General features: G+C 38.3%; 2 protein-coding genes and 1 long non-coding RNA gene across 8 annotated transcripts; 2 read left to right on the top strand and 1 right to left on the bottom strand.

Annotated features, from left to right (window-relative positions):
* Nucleotides 1–2,539: 2,539 nt before the first annotated feature.
* Nucleotides 2,540–4,399, top strand: LOC110757299 (protein FAR1-RELATED SEQUENCE 5-like). The gene is made up of 2 exons (XM_021958875.1): nt 2,540–3,292; nt 3,389–4,399. The coding sequence occupies exons 1-2, from the start codon at nt 2,540–2,542 to the stop codon at nt 4,397–4,399; spliced, it is 1,764 nt and encodes a 587-aa protein (XP_021814567.1).
* A 6,572-nt stretch (nt 4,400–10,971) lies between these two features.
* Nucleotides 10,972–11,682, bottom strand: LOC110757298 (uncharacterized). The gene has a single exon (XM_021958874.1). It carries the CDS (start codon nt 11,680–11,682, stop codon nt 10,972–10,974), a length of 711 nt encoding a protein of 236 aa, XP_021814566.1.
* Nucleotides 11,683–12,891: 1,209 nt separating this feature from the next.
* LOC110757295 (uncharacterized) lies at nt 12,892–15,572 on the top strand. Of its 6 annotated transcripts, none has more exons than XR_015837130.1 (5): nt 12,892–13,108; nt 13,243–13,428; nt 13,608–13,966; nt 14,311–15,042; nt 15,338–15,572. It is a non-coding gene; the product is annotated as an uncharacterized LOC110757295 (long non-coding RNA). The 6 variants fall into 6 exon arrangements; XR_015837129.1 differs by having other exon boundaries at nt 13,243–13,671; nt 13,787–13,966; XR_015837131.1 differs by having other exon boundaries at nt 13,243–13,966; nt 14,311–14,371; nt 14,647–15,042.
* The last annotated feature ends 1,909 nt before the right edge of the window (nt 15,573–17,481 follow it).

The following is a 17,481-nucleotide window of genomic DNA, read 5'->3' as shown; positions in this document are numbered from 1 at the left end:
TCGTATCTTGTCGCGCTAAGTGCTCTTGCGCGACAAAATCCTCGTTCCACAAGTTTTGCCTCCAAATAAAATGTTCCTGATTTTTTTTCCATAACTTTATGCGATGCTTACTTATTGTGTCGCGCAAACTCTTTTTGCGCGACAAAAATCATCGTCACGCAAGGTTACAAATATAAAATTATTATCCTTAGTAGTTTGTGCGACGCATGATATTGTTCATCGCGCAACGCAAAGTTTCATCGCACAAACTGTAAAACGTAGTAGTGGTAGTAGAAGAGAGGTGATCAGTAAATATGGTACAAATAAAATAAAAAAACCAAAAAAATCTGAATTCAAATATTGTGCTAGAATTAACCGTCAGAAGAATCTAGAAATAAGTAATAGTATAAAATTTATATAATTTGTATAAATTTTTTAAAAACACTTTTTGTAATTGTGCTTGTAAAAGTATTGTGACTGTATGTAATTGAAAATACAAAGTGTTATCAAATGTACCAAAACAAACATTTGAATATTTTTCTGCTGTGAATGTATCTTCCTGTCTTTTTTTTTTTTTTTTGGGTACGTATTATGTGGATCCCCAATGCTAGCAACCTTCTCTCCTACCTTCTCTTTTGGACCTTCTCCATTTTCCTCATGACATGTGTCACTTCCCATACACTTAAAGTAATGACATTAATACATCAAACAAACCACCTTTTGTTTTCCAAGTTTATCCTTATTAAATGTTTTGTCCTTCAATTTCTCCAATTTTTTTTACAACTCTCTTACCATATGTAAAAAATGAAAAATGAAACATTTTCTGTTTTTTTTATAAAAGAAAATGTCTATTTTTTTAAGAGGAAGGAAGTTTTTTTTTTGGTTAAAAAAAAACACAATAATGACCTAAAAAAAAATCCACAAAAAAGATATATCCTTTTTTTATATAGACAAAAGACGTCCTTCTAAGGAAGTTTGTTTTAAAAGGAAGTTCATTGATTGCATTTTCAAACCATTAATTCGGTAAGTCTGATTATTGATTATTTTTTTGTTTTTTCTAAACCATTAGTTAGGTAAGTCTTATTTGTTGGAGTCTTTCAGAAAAGAAAAAAAAAAAACTAATGTTTTTTCTTATTTAAGTTTTTAACAAGGTGATAAGAAATTTGTAACAAATTTGGATAATAAATTTAAGGAAACATTAAAATCAATACAAAAAATAAGGGTAAATTTGGAAACAAATGTTACCTTATATGATGCATTAATTACATTGTTTTTAATGTAAGAAAAGTGACACATGTCATGAGGAAAATAGAGGAGGTCTAAAAGAGAAGGTTGGAGAGAAAGTTGCTAGCATTTCCCTATGTGGAAATATAGAAAGGTATAAACGTGTCACTCATATGACATATTTAAACAGCTACTATTCTCTCCCAAAAACAAAAACAACTACTACGATAATAGTAAAGTCGACACTAGAACGACGACGTATTGAGCAGATGACCATTTCTTTCGTGTGAGAGGTGGAGCCCAAACCCTCTTTTATCGTATTGCCGATTGATGGGCCCAATTAGTTGCCACCTCTCAACCTTTGGGTCAGGATCTAGTGAGAACGCTTATGTGAGAACATAACATCAAAACCCGTTGGATCCAATCTAACGGCTGTATGAAAAGCAATTGTAAGTGTAAGTGTTGTATTAGAACGAGGTCTTCTTCCCTCTTCTCCCTCCAAAACGTCCCCTCCAAAACAGAAGTCCCCTCCAAACCAGCTGTTCGCTCAGTTCAATGAGGAGGCCATTTTTTTATCAGCTTTGATTGAGGAAGAACTGTAACATTGAAGAGAGAGCACCCTCATTTTTCTGGGTTTCCCATTCAGGCGAAACAAAGGAATCTTGGATTTTATAATTTCATCTTTGTGGTTGGGTTTTTGGGGTCGGGACATACGTCAATCCTTGAGCAACGTCGAAACTGGCGTTGAGTTGGAAAGTGCTGACAGTACCGTTGTGGTTTTGCTCTGTTGGTTTTGAAATCCTTGAGCGGGGGCGAAACAGGGGTTGAGGAAGAAGAAAAGTTTTTGGGGTTGACGTCCAGATCTAAAAGGGCTACGTTACGTTGTCATAGTTGTTGAAAATTTGAAGTTGGAAATCAGTTACGAGTAAGCCATATACTGTATTTGTCAATTTCATTATTGGGCATCAGCATGAGTCACTTTAGGTTGTATGTATGACTTTAATGTTTTAGCGGAGAGTCATTTGCATGTCATATGTTAGTTAATATATATTGTAAAGCTGTTTGAAAGCATGTGCCAAATATTGGGCATCAGCATGAGTCAGATTAGGTTGTATGTATGTCTTCAATGTTTCACCAGAGAGTCATTTGGATGTCATATGTTAGTTGATATATATTTTAAAGCTGTTTGAAAGCCTGTGCCAAATATTGGGCATCAGCACGAGTTACGTTAGTGTGTATGTAGGTCTTTAATGTTTCACAAATACTGATTTTAATGTCATATTCATATATGATGGTGGTGATGTGATATTCAGGGTTAAATTGCAAGAACTGTAAAATGGAGTGCGAAGGACAGGTGACACCGGAAGTTAGTTCGGAATTGAAACCAAAATTGGGACTTGAATTTGATTGCTGTGAGGATGTGTTCAATTTCTATAATATGTATGCCGCGAAAGCCGGATTCGGCATTCGGTGTTCTACAACGAGAACGTGCACATTCACAGGAGAGGTAACAAGGAAAGAATATGTATGTTGTAAACAAGGGTATGCGTTGACAAGCACTGTTAGTCGTAAGAGAAGACAACGAGGTTGTACTCGAACTGGGTGCAAGGCTAAACTTGTGATTTTGAAGGTAAATGAGAAGAATAAGTACACTGTTGTAGGATTCAATGAGGTACACAACCATGACATGACCACAGTTGATAAAGTCCATCTATTGAGATCTCACCGTAACTTAACAGAGTCTACAAAGGCCTATAGTGCACATATGAGCAAAGTTAATATCCCTGTACATAAACAGGTAAGCCTTCTTAAGGTGCAAGTAGGGGGACTGGAAAATGTTGGGTTTGTTAGGAGAGATGTCTATAATTATGCATGGGACGTGCGTGGGGAGGTGATTGGGCATGATGCAGAGCTGCTGAAGGAGCATTTTTTGGCTGAGCAAGGAAAAAATGATTCATTTTATTTCAATATGGAGGTAGATTCGGAAGTAAATGTTTTCTGGGCAGATGCAAGGTCAAGACGAGCTTATGGGTTTTTTGGGGATGTGGTTGTATTTGATACGACGTTCAACACGAACTGCTATGGGATGGTCTTTGCGCCTTTGTTAGGCGTTAATAACCATAGGCAGACAGTGTTGTTTGGTTGTGCATTCCTAACTAGTGAAACCACGGATTCATTTGTATAGTTGTTCGAAGAATTCAAGAAAGCCATACCAGGTGAGCCACCCAAAATGATCATCACTGATCAAGATGCAGCCATGTCAAAGGCAATTGCTTTAACTCTCCCAACAACATTCCATAGATATTGCATATGGCATATCTTGAATAAGTTTATGGAGAAACCCGGCATTGGGGAATGTTTTTCGGAAATGTGCAAATGCATATGGGGTATGGACACGAAAGAAGAATTTGATGCGAAATGGGATGAAATCGTCACAAGCAATGGGCTGAAAGACCATCCGTGGCTGAGCTCGATTCATGCTTTGCGGGAGAATTGGGTTCCATCATATGTAAAACATGTGTTTTTGGCTGGGATGTCAAGTAGTCAACGGGCTGAAAGCTGTCATACATTTTTCAAACCATATATTAACCGAAAAAACACATTGATGGAATTCATTGTACGTTTTGAAAGAGCTCTTGGTTCACAGAGGCACAAGGAGTTAATGGCTGATCATGTTGATACCAATGAAAAACCTTCACTGCCATTTCGAACACCAATGCAACATCAAATGGCACACATTTACACTCGGGAAATTCTTGAAATGTTTGAGAGGGAAGACGTCCAAAGCATTTTATGCTTGTTTGAACTTGTAGAGCAAGATGAGACCCAGTGCAGGTACAAAGTAAGTGAGCGGGTAAATCCGGGGGTGACACGGATGAAGGAGCTTGTGCATGATAAAGATGCCGATAAAGCTTATTGCAACTGCAAAGGATTTGAATTTTGGGGTATTCCGTGCCGACACATCCTAACATTTTTAAGAATGAAGCAGGTGGAGCAGTTGCCAGACAATTACATAGTGAAACGATGGCTTCAAAGTGCAAAGTGCGGTGTAGTATATGATAAGAATGACAAAGAAGTTAAAGATTGCGTGGACGGTTTGGTTTTGGTTAAGAGATCGAAACTTGGCAAAGTTGCAGGTGAATTGATAGATTCTGCTTTGTTGTGTGATGAAGGTTTTGAGTTGCTGAAAAATTAGATTTGATGACATTCGTGGGAAGCTTACAAGGTTGTTGTCATCAAGAGCTCGTGTCAAAGAAGAACCCAATGGAGAGGCCGGAACTAGTTCTTCCCAAGTCAGAATGAAGGATCCCCATCAAGTAAAAGCAAAAGGGCGTGCGAGAAGAGTGAAAGGACAAAAAGAGAAGGCAGTGGAAGGACATAAACGGCGGTGCAGTGAATGTAGGAAGACTGATCATGATAGACGAAGTTGTCCAAAACTTGTGAGCGGGTAAGTGAATATGTAATTGTCTGGGTTTGAATTTTATACAAGAAATGCTATTGACTTCTTTCTTTGTTTCGATGTTGCAGCTCTTCATCTTCCGACACAGAAGTTGGTGCTGCAGTTGATGAGAATTTGTAGCCCAGTCAGAGCACGCAGGACAGGGAACCTACTATGACAGAGTCATTTATGCAAGAGTTTGATTTCATTTACGGTCCCAAAGTTTGAATATTTGTTGATACCAATTTGCGTCTTTTTGGAAACCATCTAGAACCGTTAGTGAATCTTATGTAAGTGCCTCATGTTGATACTCAACTAAGGTATGTGAACAGCAACAGTGAAACCGCCCAAAAACAAAGTAACTTTTGTATTCGATAATTATTAAGTGTCACACACGTATCGCATGACTTACATTCGGACATAGAAAAATAAAATAAAATAAAGTACATTAAAGCCAACAATAAGTTATTTGAAGAGCCACTTAGTTATCAGCATCAGAGTCATCACTTGACTCAAAGCGGCCACGTTCCTCCCAATCTAGAATGCGTTTGTCGTTGTAGCAATCCTCCCACCACTCTAGGGGTAATGCAAACAATGGGAGATGGGGGCTTTGGGGGAGAAGGGGTCGGGGACCGATAGTATTGTACATTGTCTGGACCTACCTCGAATAGATCTCTGCACGTCCCACAAGGATGGTCGTGAACGTCACCATGCTTGCAATAATTATGCGCAACTCGAACTTTCGGATCCATCTTTGGTTGAAGGTGGATGTCCATCCTGGGGCTTTGGTGTTTTCAGAACGTGGAGCCAGTGTTTGAAAGGATTCGTTTGGGATGGGATTCATGCAATGTGGGTTTTATACACCTTTGCAACGGTTGCAAGGACCCAATGAAATATGTAGGTAAGGGAATCTTGAAACCATCACTATGTGCTAGTAATGTGTCAAAGAACCGAATATCTGTGTCAGATAATCTTGAAAAAATTTATCGACCCACCAACAATTTTTGAAACCAAAAATTTGAGCACTATTAGTAACTGAACTCTACTAATCCAGTAGTTAGTGATTGAAGAAATAAGATTGAACTTTGGTAAGAACATAGAACCCAAGGTTGTGATAGCAGATTTAAACCCGAATAAGCTGCACGTAAGTCGGATCGGGCATAAACATGTAAACACAAACCCATATCTGGCATTAACAAAAAACAAACAAGTGAATAACGATTGCCTAGTGATTGATATGGCTACCAGCTGTCATTATCGTTGGCTTTTGCTGGTTGGTGGCCTAGCTCTGGTGGGTGTACACCGCCGGAGATGATTTGCTGTGCAGCAGACAGAGTTATGGCGTCCCAGTCAATATGTTTGTGGACATTTGCAGCGAACCGTCGGAATTGCTCAAAACCTTCGTTGAAAGCCACAGACATTGCCTGCGCATGCTTGTCGCCTCCTTTGTGGATGCTCAAAGATTCGTACGTAGCATCATCCTGGGTCATTTGCAAATCCTCTGCTTTGTGCTTTCTTCTTTGGCCACAAATTCTGTGCTTCTCTCTTCTGTAACGCGCTTTGTTCACTTGGCGCGTCAAATACGCCAACTTCTGCTCAGCTCCGACACACTTTTGAGTCCAATAATGGACCAAGGAGGAGTCGTGTTCCAGTTTGTTCTTCATATCATTTATTTCCACAGCAGGATCATCGGAGTCGCCCTCGCTTGCCGAGGAGGTTGGAAGTGGCAACGGTGGTAGAGGGGACCTTGGAGTCCCCCTGATTTGCATTGCCGTCTGAACTGGTTGACATTTTGACAAATCTTCAGTTTCTTCAGATTGGGGGATTCGTTGTATGCACAAAACACAACTCCAAAGAAGAGTCAGGAAGAAAACAAGATGTTGATCTACGGCAATGAGTATCCCATAGCCATACGACACCGTTTATATATGATGTCCTGGAGTATTCCGCAGTTTGTTTTATCTGTTTTTCCTATCTGTCACATCAGTTTTGTTTTTTTGTTCAGTAATGAGAGTATTTGATTTAGGTTGAATTCGGATTAAAGCCTCGTATTAATCACAGAAAGCATACACATGAATTTTGAATTTTCAACTTTCAATGAGGTGGTAGCATTTGTCGAATTATTATCCAGATTTTTGCAAAGGAAGGGTGAGAGAATGGTCACTGACGTGCACGTGTGCACCTACCCAAGGTTGATGCGGTTAGGTTCCGCCATGTGTTGTATTTCGTTATTTTCATTACACAACTGGGGGAAAATTATTGAAGACATGGTAATAACAAGGACAAAAATCGGAAAAAATGCCCCAAAATTGATACCAGCTCCTTGTGGCATTACACAACTGGGGGAAGCTATAAATCTTCGAAAGTGTTTTTTCAACTCACTTTCGTACTCAATTTCATAAGATGTGATAATACAGAGTGTACACTTCATCTTCGGAATATGGTTTGAACTCGCTTTCGTTTCAACCGTAACATTATGTTTTGCAAACCTTTTCCGTCTATTTCCTTCATGTTCATTATCTAATTTAAAATAACACAACTATCGGTTACATTTGCTTCGTATCTAATTATTGGGAAAAAGTAGTCTTATTTTCTCCTTTCAAATGACACACAGAATATTATTATTGTTATTTCATTGGTCATATATTATATATTTCACACGAATAAGCAGACCTCATATTACCATTTTAGGAACAACAACTCCATATAAGAGATCCAATCAATGCTAAAAACTATCCCATTCCTTTTAGGCATTTTGTAAAGAGAAATTAAATATGTTGACAGAAAATAATGTAAACATACTTCAATTAAAGCATACCCATTTAGCTTTACAAAAGTACGCATAATAAACCAAAAGCAGTTTCCCATATTTTTCACTCGCTCTTTCTTCACGTCTTACAGCTTGGATACATACAAGATACCATCTGAAGTGTCCAAAGCAAAATGGTTACACCTTCAAGAGCGCACACAAACTTGGAACAAACGTAGTCAAAATGAACTTTTACGCATTTTTTCCAAACAAACTTACTGAAAATAACGAAAATGAACGTTGTCCAGCGATGGTTTACTCCATGGTGATTTCGTCCCAGTTGTAGCTTGGGACAACACATTTTGCATACTCTCGGAACAGGTCAAACCCTTTACGTGCTTCTGCTTCCCTCATCTGTACTGCCTCATTCGAACCACTGAACCTTCGACAACCTTTTCCTTTCGCAAGCCTACCCTCAGTTTCATTAGTTTGACTGATCGAAGGTGTAATTTCGCTTGACTTTTCTCCTTCCCCAATGTTTCTTCATACCATCTTAGACGTATCTTCTGACGTTTTATTTCAGTCTTCAACACATCGTACTGCATCTGGCCGATACGACCTGCATCATCGTGGTCCTCAGATGAAAAGTTGATGGATTTCGCAGGTCCTACAGGAACATCTTCAGCGTTCTTATTCTTGTGTGGCACCATTTACGGTTTATGGGTTTAGGGTTCAGGGTTTAAGCTCAATGATTAATTCATTATAGTAGATTTGCAAACACTTCTTCATATTTCATAGCTGTCTGGATTAGAAAATTACAAAATATATACTTGAAAAGCCAAAACAGAACACAATTTATAAATATATACTTGAAATTGCTTGAAGATTTCCAGACGCAATAAGTTTCTTACTTCTTCATCACTTGAACTGCCAAATTCAGAAATGATAGAAATAACAACAGTAGGAGGATATTTTTAATGCCCTTCACTATACAGATGACTTCAGCATATGCATTAAGTTCCTTCACATCCAGCTGGTTTTCAATTTGAGATTCAGTTGGCATGTTGCCTCCAGTCACCCATTCATAGCCACTACACCTTGTAGCTCCCTAAAAAAAATAAGAAAGTTACATTTTTCATTTTCGGATTACAATGTCAGACCCAATTCTTTTACTCTGTAGCAGTTTTCGTTGGCTTAGGCAATGGCCGATCCGAGTTAGTGTTATTGGCTTAGGGAAGATAATACTTACATATGTTGTGAAGCACTTCCAATACGGTCTGCCCATATTCCTTTCAGATTTGGAAATTAGCATAACCATCTCAGCATTGCAGTGCCGACACCTCTTTCCTTGAGTGTTTGTTGAAGAATTTGACATGGCTTTGCCCAGAAGGGAAAATGAAGATGACAGAAGATGACAACCCTGCCAAAAATTTACTCAAAATCCCCAAATAATTTTCCTTAAAAGTTGAAAAGGAATGGTATTTTATTTTTTAGGGAGAACTAATATGGAGTTTCAAGTTTGAATTGTCCTGTTTTGGTCGTAACAATCCGTGACTGTGAGCGGCAAATTCAAAATTCGCAGGAATGTTTTTTTTTTTGTTAACCCTAACCCATGAGCGGGAAAGAAAAGCATTGGTTTAATATTTTTTAACCCTAAGCATTCGACAGTAAACCCTAAACCGTAGGCGGCAAGCCCCTACACCCTTGAAGTCATTTAAAAATTGAATATTTAACTGGAAACGATTAGAAAATAGAAAAACTGGCGAGTGGCGGAATGGGAATGCGCCGCGTGGCAGTCGGGCTTGCAGCTCCCCACTCCAGCGCCTCCACTTGGCATTTCTTGTATATTTTATTCAGTTTTTCCCCAAAAATCGTTAACAATGCCGGAAAATTAAGGAAAAAATTGGGAAATTTCCTAACTCTGTGTGGGGATGAATACTTCATACGGAAAGTACAAACCCTGGTTTAGGAGCGAGTGAAAAATAAAATTTGGTAACCAACCCTACATTCGGATGATGCAAATGAAAAGCCTAATACACTTTGTAAACCCTACACTCTCATATGTTCGATCACATTAATCCCATATCCAAATTTGTTTGTCCTGCTCTTTTTCCGGGTATGTCATCGAAGGAAATCTCGTCCCGATCGCTGAGGAATTTTTCGGGATTTTTTCACCTTCAATTTCGATTTTTAATTGAATATTTAAGTGGAAACTATTAAAAAATAGAAAAACTGGTGTGTGGCGGCATTGGAGCGCCCCGCGTGGCGGACAGGCTTGCAGCTCCCCACTCCAGCGCCTCCACTTGGCATTTCTTGTATATTTTATTCAATTTTTTTCCCCAAAAATAGTTTAAAATACAGGAAAATTAAGGAAAAAATTGGGAAATTTCCTAACTCTGTGTGGGGATGAATACTTCATATGGAAAGTACAAACCCTGGTTTAGGAGCGAGTGAAAAATAAAATTTGGGAACCAACCCTACATTCGGATGATGCAAATGAAAACCCTAATACACTTTGTAAACCCTACACTCTCATATGTTCGATCACATTAATCCCGTATCCAAATTTGTTTGTCCTGCTCTTTTTCCGGATATGTCATCGAAGGAAATCTCGTCCCGATCGCTGAGGAATTTTTCGGGATTTTTTCACCTTCAATTTCGATTTTTAATTGAATATTTAAGTGGAAACGATTAAAAAATAGAAAAACTAGCGTGTGGCGGCATGGGAGCGCGCCGCGTGGCGGTCAGGCTTGCAGCTCCCCACTCCAGCGCCTCCACTTGGCATTTCTTCTATATTTTATTCAGTTTTTTTCCCAAAAATCGTTAAAAATGCAGGAAAATTAAGGAAAAAATTGGGAAATTTCCTAACTCTGTGTGGGGATGAATACTTCGTCAGGAGTTTTGGGTTAATATTTGGCAAAATGTTTTTTGTGAAAATTGATATGTAATTCTTTATGTTAGTGAAAAGGGATTTCCGTACTATGGGATTCAAATTTTTTTTTTTTTGGTACAGAAATCCTAAAAATTGCTGGACAAATCCGAAAATAATGGGGAAATGTCGTAGATGGTTATAATCAAATTGGGAAAAACCCTCCACTTAATTCGTAGATCCACATTGCGATATTTAAATAATTATGTTAGTGAAAACGGATTACCGGATGACTTAATTACACTTCTGTTTTGTTGCAAATATAGTTTCAAATGCAGGACAAATCAGGAAATTAGGGGGATTTTTTTGGGGTATTTATGGGATCATCAGAGTATCTTAGAAGATCAAGGATGTGTCAGACATCCACTTGTCAACGAAGTGACTGAAAGGATAATCCCTTTTCGGGTTGACAACACGCAACCTCCCTGCCATATGCCTGTCTGTCATCTTTAACGAATGAGTGTTTGAGGGATATGAACCAGCAATTCCTCATTTGAGACTACTTACTGAAACGATATAGGACCCAAAACCATAAACAGACTTCAAATAAAAACAATACAAAGTTCACACAGTTTCACCTTTACATAAAAACACTAAAAACCAAAAGCACAATTTATTAATAAAACACCTATCATACCATGTATATAGACCTTAAACCCATGCAGTGATCAACTGGAGTTCGTGCTGGATGCAGAATAGCTCCCTCTTCCATTTGCAGGGTTCACAGCAGTTCCAAGCATTTACGTTGTGCCAGTCGACGCCCCAGCAGTTCCATAACTGATACCACTCCCGATTACCCTCACAGTGAATGCAGTCTTGTAAAAATTGTTCGTCTGCAGTAAACTTTTGAAGCATAGGAGGAGTCACGGTGGCACACATTGTATACCGACGCAGTCGATTGCTTGTTGAATCCCTGCAAGCTTGCCTGTTCAGTTTCTTCTTTTTGCTGAGATGGCACAAAAACTCCATCGCATTCTCCTTGCCCTGGCTAGGGTTCAACAGCCCTAGCAAGCCAACAAGGTAGGAGGCTTCCTTATGCCCTGCCATAGCCGCCACCCGCAGGTTCTTCAGCGCCTCATCATCAATCTTCAGGAAGAAGTCCTGAATAGCGTCTCTGTAAATGATTTCTTGATTGTTCTGTTCTTTGCACTTTTGCAAGAACTCAATAATTTTGCCTTCATCTTCACCGTACCAGTCCTCATGCCACTGGTACTTATCTACTGACACGATTGTCCAAACCTCAGGATCATTCAGCATTTGTTGAAATAACTTGCATGTTCCCGCCATGCTGTACAGATCTTCAGAGGAGTGCTTTGCAACCGCGAGCAGCACCTTAAACCATGCCAAATGTGGAATATCCATCTTGGTTGTTGGAGAAGAGGGATTAAAAAGGGTCTGTGGAGAAGAGGACTGAAAAGGGTCTGTGGAGAAGAGGGACTGAAAAGGGTCTGTGAAGGTTTTAATAATCAAGGTGTCATTTGGGGACGAAGAAGGAAGTGCCGCATATAAACCCAACTGGCGTGACCCACTTGACAATGGACGAAGACAAGGGTTTAGATCAGTTTAAAAATGTATTCGTTTCCCAAGCGGTGTGAGTGAAACGACAATTGACAGTTATCGCTGAAGCTGGAGGGACTCAATTGGTTTCGCGCGCTCCCATATTGAGAGCATTTATGATACCACTTGTCACCGGCAGCAGTCACAAAATTATAAATGCTTTTCGTGATAATTATTATGCTAAAATCACATCACCACTTTTGAAGCAAATGTGATACTTAATTTTTCTGCTTATCACCTGTAAAGAAAATGAAACAACTGTGTCTGATACTAATAATGCAAATATGACATCACCACGGAAATTAGGTATCTCAAGTGGGACGGCTCCCCAGTCCAAGTGAACAAATTAATGTTGGCGGGAAAATTAGTAAGGGGACTGCTGTATAAATAACAAAGTTATATATTGTACCTCACATTGCACCACCAGTTGGTCCAAACAACCCTCAACTCCCTATGGGTTCACCTACAAAAATCCCCCCCATACTTATAACAACTCCACCCACTACAAAAAAAATGTCTTTTTATGACACAGATTTAATGACGCATCGAAAATACACGTCATTAAATGTGATAAACTATGACGTGTTTTTAAAATGCGTCATCGAAGTGAGTTTATGACACCGTTATCACGACATTTGCTTGACGCGTCATTAAAATCATTTTCAATGACGCAGGATGTGTGTCATTGATTTGAGTACATTTAGACGACGCCTATCATACGTCGTTAATATTGTGAATTTAATGACGTCTTCTACACGTCATGAAGTACTTATACAACGACGCAGGATCTGCGTCATAAATGTACCATATACGACGACGTAGAACCTGCGTCATAGATTTTTCTTAAATTAACGACGTCTTCTACACGTCATGAAACACTTATACAACGACGCAGAACATGCGTCATAGGTGTAAAAAGAATTTAACGACGTCTTCAACATGTCATGAAATATTTATACGACGACACATAATATGCGTCATAGATGTAGCCCAAAATTTTTCATCCTCTGGCGCTCTTTTTTTTTCACTGGAATTTGTTTCTCCCGCTATTTTCTAGATACTCTGTCGCTATCTCCAACTCCAATTCAGACCCAAAATACAGACATCCTACCCTAATTCTTCTTGTGCTCTCTCATCTAGCAACCATATCACAAGACCTCACACATCTTAGCTCCAGTTCTAAGCAGAAATTCTATTCGTTCCCAAAGCTCCCTATGTCTGCACTCTCAAGGTAACCCTCTCTCTCTCTCTCTCTCACTCTTTTTGTGCAATATTGATACAATGATATCCCTCTCCTTTTCTATCTCCCCCTCCCAACCTTTCTCTGATTCCCTCTCATTTTCTCTCTCATATTCCCCTTTGAAGTCACAGATCTTCATCTCATTCGAAGTCACAAATCTCCATATGGTTGCACTGTACCATGGTCGATGGTGGATGATTTTTCGGAAGGTACAGTTGGGTTTGACATTGGTGGTTCAATTTGGGTTCAATTGGATATGTTCAAGATTTTATCCTAAAATTCGTTTGACTGGAGACCAAGATTTTATCAAGGTATCATCTCCCTCTTTTCCTTTTGGTTTTAATTTTATTCATGCTATTGTGATTTTGTTTTGCTGTTTTAATTTCTATATTTATTTTTGGGGTTGGATTTTTGTTTTGGGGTCATCTGGATGGAGAGGAATCATAGGATCTTTGATTATGGCAGAACTTGAATGGTTGAAATTGAACAGGAAACAAATGCCATAAATTCTTTTATATGGATGAAATCTTTGTAGTCTTTCCTCTGTTTTTTCTGTAAGTATGATCTGCTCATCTTGTCAATGAATGACACAACATCCAACAACTTTTTCCTTCCATTTTCTTTGTTGAATCTGACTGTTAATTTTCTTTTCTGTTTCCCTTTTGTTAGTAAGTAAAAATACCACAAGCCAAGTTAAAGGGGGTATGCAATGGGCAGCCCCTAAAAGATATATAAACTGTGCATGTAAACAGAAGGCGCAGATTGGGATGGTGCTCATTATTTTCAGCACACTACGCATATTAAATCATTTTGACTATCTACCTGGAAAACTGAAGGTTGAAATTTATGGTAAGATATACTAGAGCACATGCTTTGGGATAGAGTTCCGTTTTGGGGTTCCTTGTGGGCCTCTATTGTGCCTGAGTTCAGGGATTATTCGCTTCACCTAATCCGCCTGGATTGGAAGGCTGTTATGTGCTGATTCTGGGTGGTTAGGTTTATTGATGTCTGGCTGTTTGTTAGCCCTTAGTTTGTTTGTTTCTTTCTGGTGGTGTTGGTGGATTTCTTGTCCACCTGTTCCACCTGTTTTTTTTCTGTTTGCTGTTGTACTTGGTTAATTTTCTTTTTAATTGATTGTTTCTTATAATTTTTTTTTTAATTTGGTTTCTGTTTTGGTGGTGATTGCTTGATAGGCTTGAGATGAAGTATAAACTCAGATGAAAGAGAGATTGTTGTTTTTGATGGCTTGTCCCAGTTAAGTTTTCCATGATCACTTTTTTCGATTGTTTGCTTGTACTACTGTATACTTTTCTTGTCTTTTGATGATGTGCGAAGACCTTTTAGCTTCTAACATATTCAGGTTCATGAGAAAACTACCAGAAAAAGTTATCAATAAAACATAAAATTGCTTGTCATTCAGGTCTTCTGTTTTTTTTTTTTTCTAGATTAAAGGCATGCATGCACTTTCCTAAATAGACAATTAAAATTTTCTAGAAAATTGCTTCTCATTTAGGTTGTTTGGTGAGCAGGAAATAGAAAAAATTTATTTGAAAGAAATATTGAAATTAAGGGCTGTTTGGAGAGTCGGTTTTGGTAAGTAGTCTCTGTGAACTTTTAACTTTAAAGGCAACATCCCATATAATGTGAACATTGAGATCCAATGGCCCCAATTATGCTGAGAGAGAGAGAGAGATATATATATATATATATATATATATATATATAGAGAGAGAGAGAGAGAGAGAGAGAGAGAGAGATTGTTTCAATCCATTTTCACTTTTAATTCTCATTCAATTTTGGTTCTTGTCTTGTGGTTTTTTCTCTGTTTGAACAATTTGGCTATTTTATGAGATTGCATGTGTTTTATAGGTCAGCCATGGAATCAATCAGAGTTCTGGACCATTGTGGACATTTTATCTCAGAAGGTATTTTGTTTCAGCATCCCCAAAACCATCAAATTGATCTTCTTCTCTGGGCCACTTATTGTCACTCGCATATAACACACACACACGTTTAGGTTTGAGATTGTTACTTGTTGGTAATAAAGGATCATTTTGGTAAGACTCTAAGATGTAATTTTAGACCCAACTGAAATTCCAATGTTGAATGCCCTATGAAAATGGTGGTGATTTCCCTGTTTATAGAAAATTCAGAGCACATACTTGCTCTTGTAATTTCTAGACCTTCAGTCTCATCTTCCGATCTTGTGTTTTAATGCAGGTGTGGTTGTAATTATTTTAGTACCATTTACACCCACTTTTGGACATGAAGCATCACATCCTCTCAAACTATCATGGAGATAATCTTTTTGGATGCTTACTTTGTTTTGGATAGTGCAAGTATCAAATCTTCTCAAACTTTAGAGGATTGACTTTGTGGGATTAGTTAAAGACAATTTTAATGTATTAGAATCATTTTGAATAATAGAAATATAATTTAGAGTAGTTTGCCTCTGTGTCTTCATTTTTCCTTTTATATATTAATTTCTTTATGCATAATTAAAATGATGGGATATATATATATATATATATATTTAAAAAATTTATCAAAAAAAATTTAAAGAATTTCAACGACGTCTAAACCGTGTCATGAAAATTATATCAATGACGTCTCTTTAGCGTCGTTAAGTTCAATGACGCCTAGTCTGCGTCATTGAAACCCCATTCCATGACGCGGAACAGACGTCGTGTTTTGAAAAAGTTTCCACGACACGCTATCTGCGTCATTGAAACAATATTCAATGATGCGGAATAGACGTCGTGTTTTGAAAAAGTTTCCATGACACGCTATATGCGTCATTGAAATCGCATTCCATGATGCGAAACATGCGTCATGTTTTGAAAACATTTTCACGACACACTATTCGCGTCATTGAAACACCATTCCATGACGCGGAACAGACGTCGTGTTTTGAAAAAGTTTCCATGACCCCCCCTTTCGACGACGCGGGTTACGACGCCTGATCCGCGTCATTAAATGCCTTCCATGACGCAAGTCAGACGTCATGGAAGGGGTTTTGTGTTGTAGTGACCAAAAAATGCAGACCCTATCTCATACAAGAATAAGAACGTTGAAGATGTTCCTGTAGGACCTGCGAAATCCATCAACTTTTCATCTGAGGACCACGATGATGCAGGTCGTATCGGCCAGATGCGGTACGATGCGTTGTTGACTGAAATAAAACGTCAGAAGATACGTCTAAGATGGTATGAAGAAATATTGGGGAAGGAGAAAAGTCAAGCGAAATTACACCTTCGATCAGTCAAACTAATGAAACTGAGGGTTAGGCTTGCGAAAGGAAATGGTTGTTGAAGGTTCAGGGGGTCGAATGAGGCAGTGCAGATGAGGGAAGCAGAAGCACGTAAAGGGTTTGACCTGTTCCGAGAGTATGCAAAATGTGTTGTCCCAAGCTACAACTGGAACGGAATCACCATGGAGTAAACCGTCGCTGGACAACGTTCATTTTCGTTATTTTCAGTCAGTTTGTTTGGAAAAACGTGCCTAAAAGTTCATTTTTACTGTGTTTGTTCCAACTTTGTGTGCGCTCCTGAAGGTATAACCATTTTGCTTTGGACACTTCAGATGGTATCTTATATGTATCCAAGCTGTAAGATGTGAAGAAAGAGCAAGTGAAAAATATGGGAAACTGCTTTTGGTTTATTATGCGTACTTTTGTAAAGCTAAATGGGTATGCTTTAATTGAAGTTTGTTTACATTATTTTCTATCAACATATTTAATTTGTGTTTACAAAATGCCTAAAAGGAAGGATAGTTTTTAGCATTGATTGGATCTCTTATATGGAGTTGTTCGTAAAATGGTAATATGAGGTTTGTGTTGCGTAGATTTAGCTCCACCAAAATGGATTAAGCTGCATCCTCAACTTGTGATACTCGCAAGTGCACGAACCGTTGGTAGTATAGCATATGTAAGTGCGAGGTCGATTCCACAGGGATTGGTGATTGAATGATCCAATTTAGTTTCCCTACACAAAATAGAAACAAAAACAAAGAACATAAAACAAGGAAGAAAGAAATAAGTAACTCAAGCAAATAAGTTCCCAAGTTCAATTTAGATTAATGGATTGATTCTAGCTAAAGTATGATTAAGCCATGGTGTGTGGTCATAACCTTGTGTTCCTAATTCCCTAATTTGATCATTTGTTGTCTAACCTAAAATTAAGCATTAGGAACCCATTAAGCATAGAAGAACATTTTAAACAACCAAGTATGTATCTAATCCCTGTTGTCGAATGTCCATACATACTCTTCCTATTCATAGTTCAATTCGAATTAAAGCATGGTGTATACTCTTAATTCAAACCAAGATAGCTAACATGCAAGCCTAAATGGTGATCAATCATTCA

Source organism: Prunus avium, chromosome 7 (assembly GCF_965620075.1).
Source record: "Prunus avium chromosome 7, drPruAviu1.hap1.1, whole genome shotgun sequence".
NCBI lineage: Eukaryota > Viridiplantae > Streptophyta > Magnoliopsida > Rosales > Rosaceae > Prunus > Prunus avium.
Note: the sequence above shows the minus strand (reverse complement) of the source record. Positions and strands in the feature narration are given on the sequence as shown.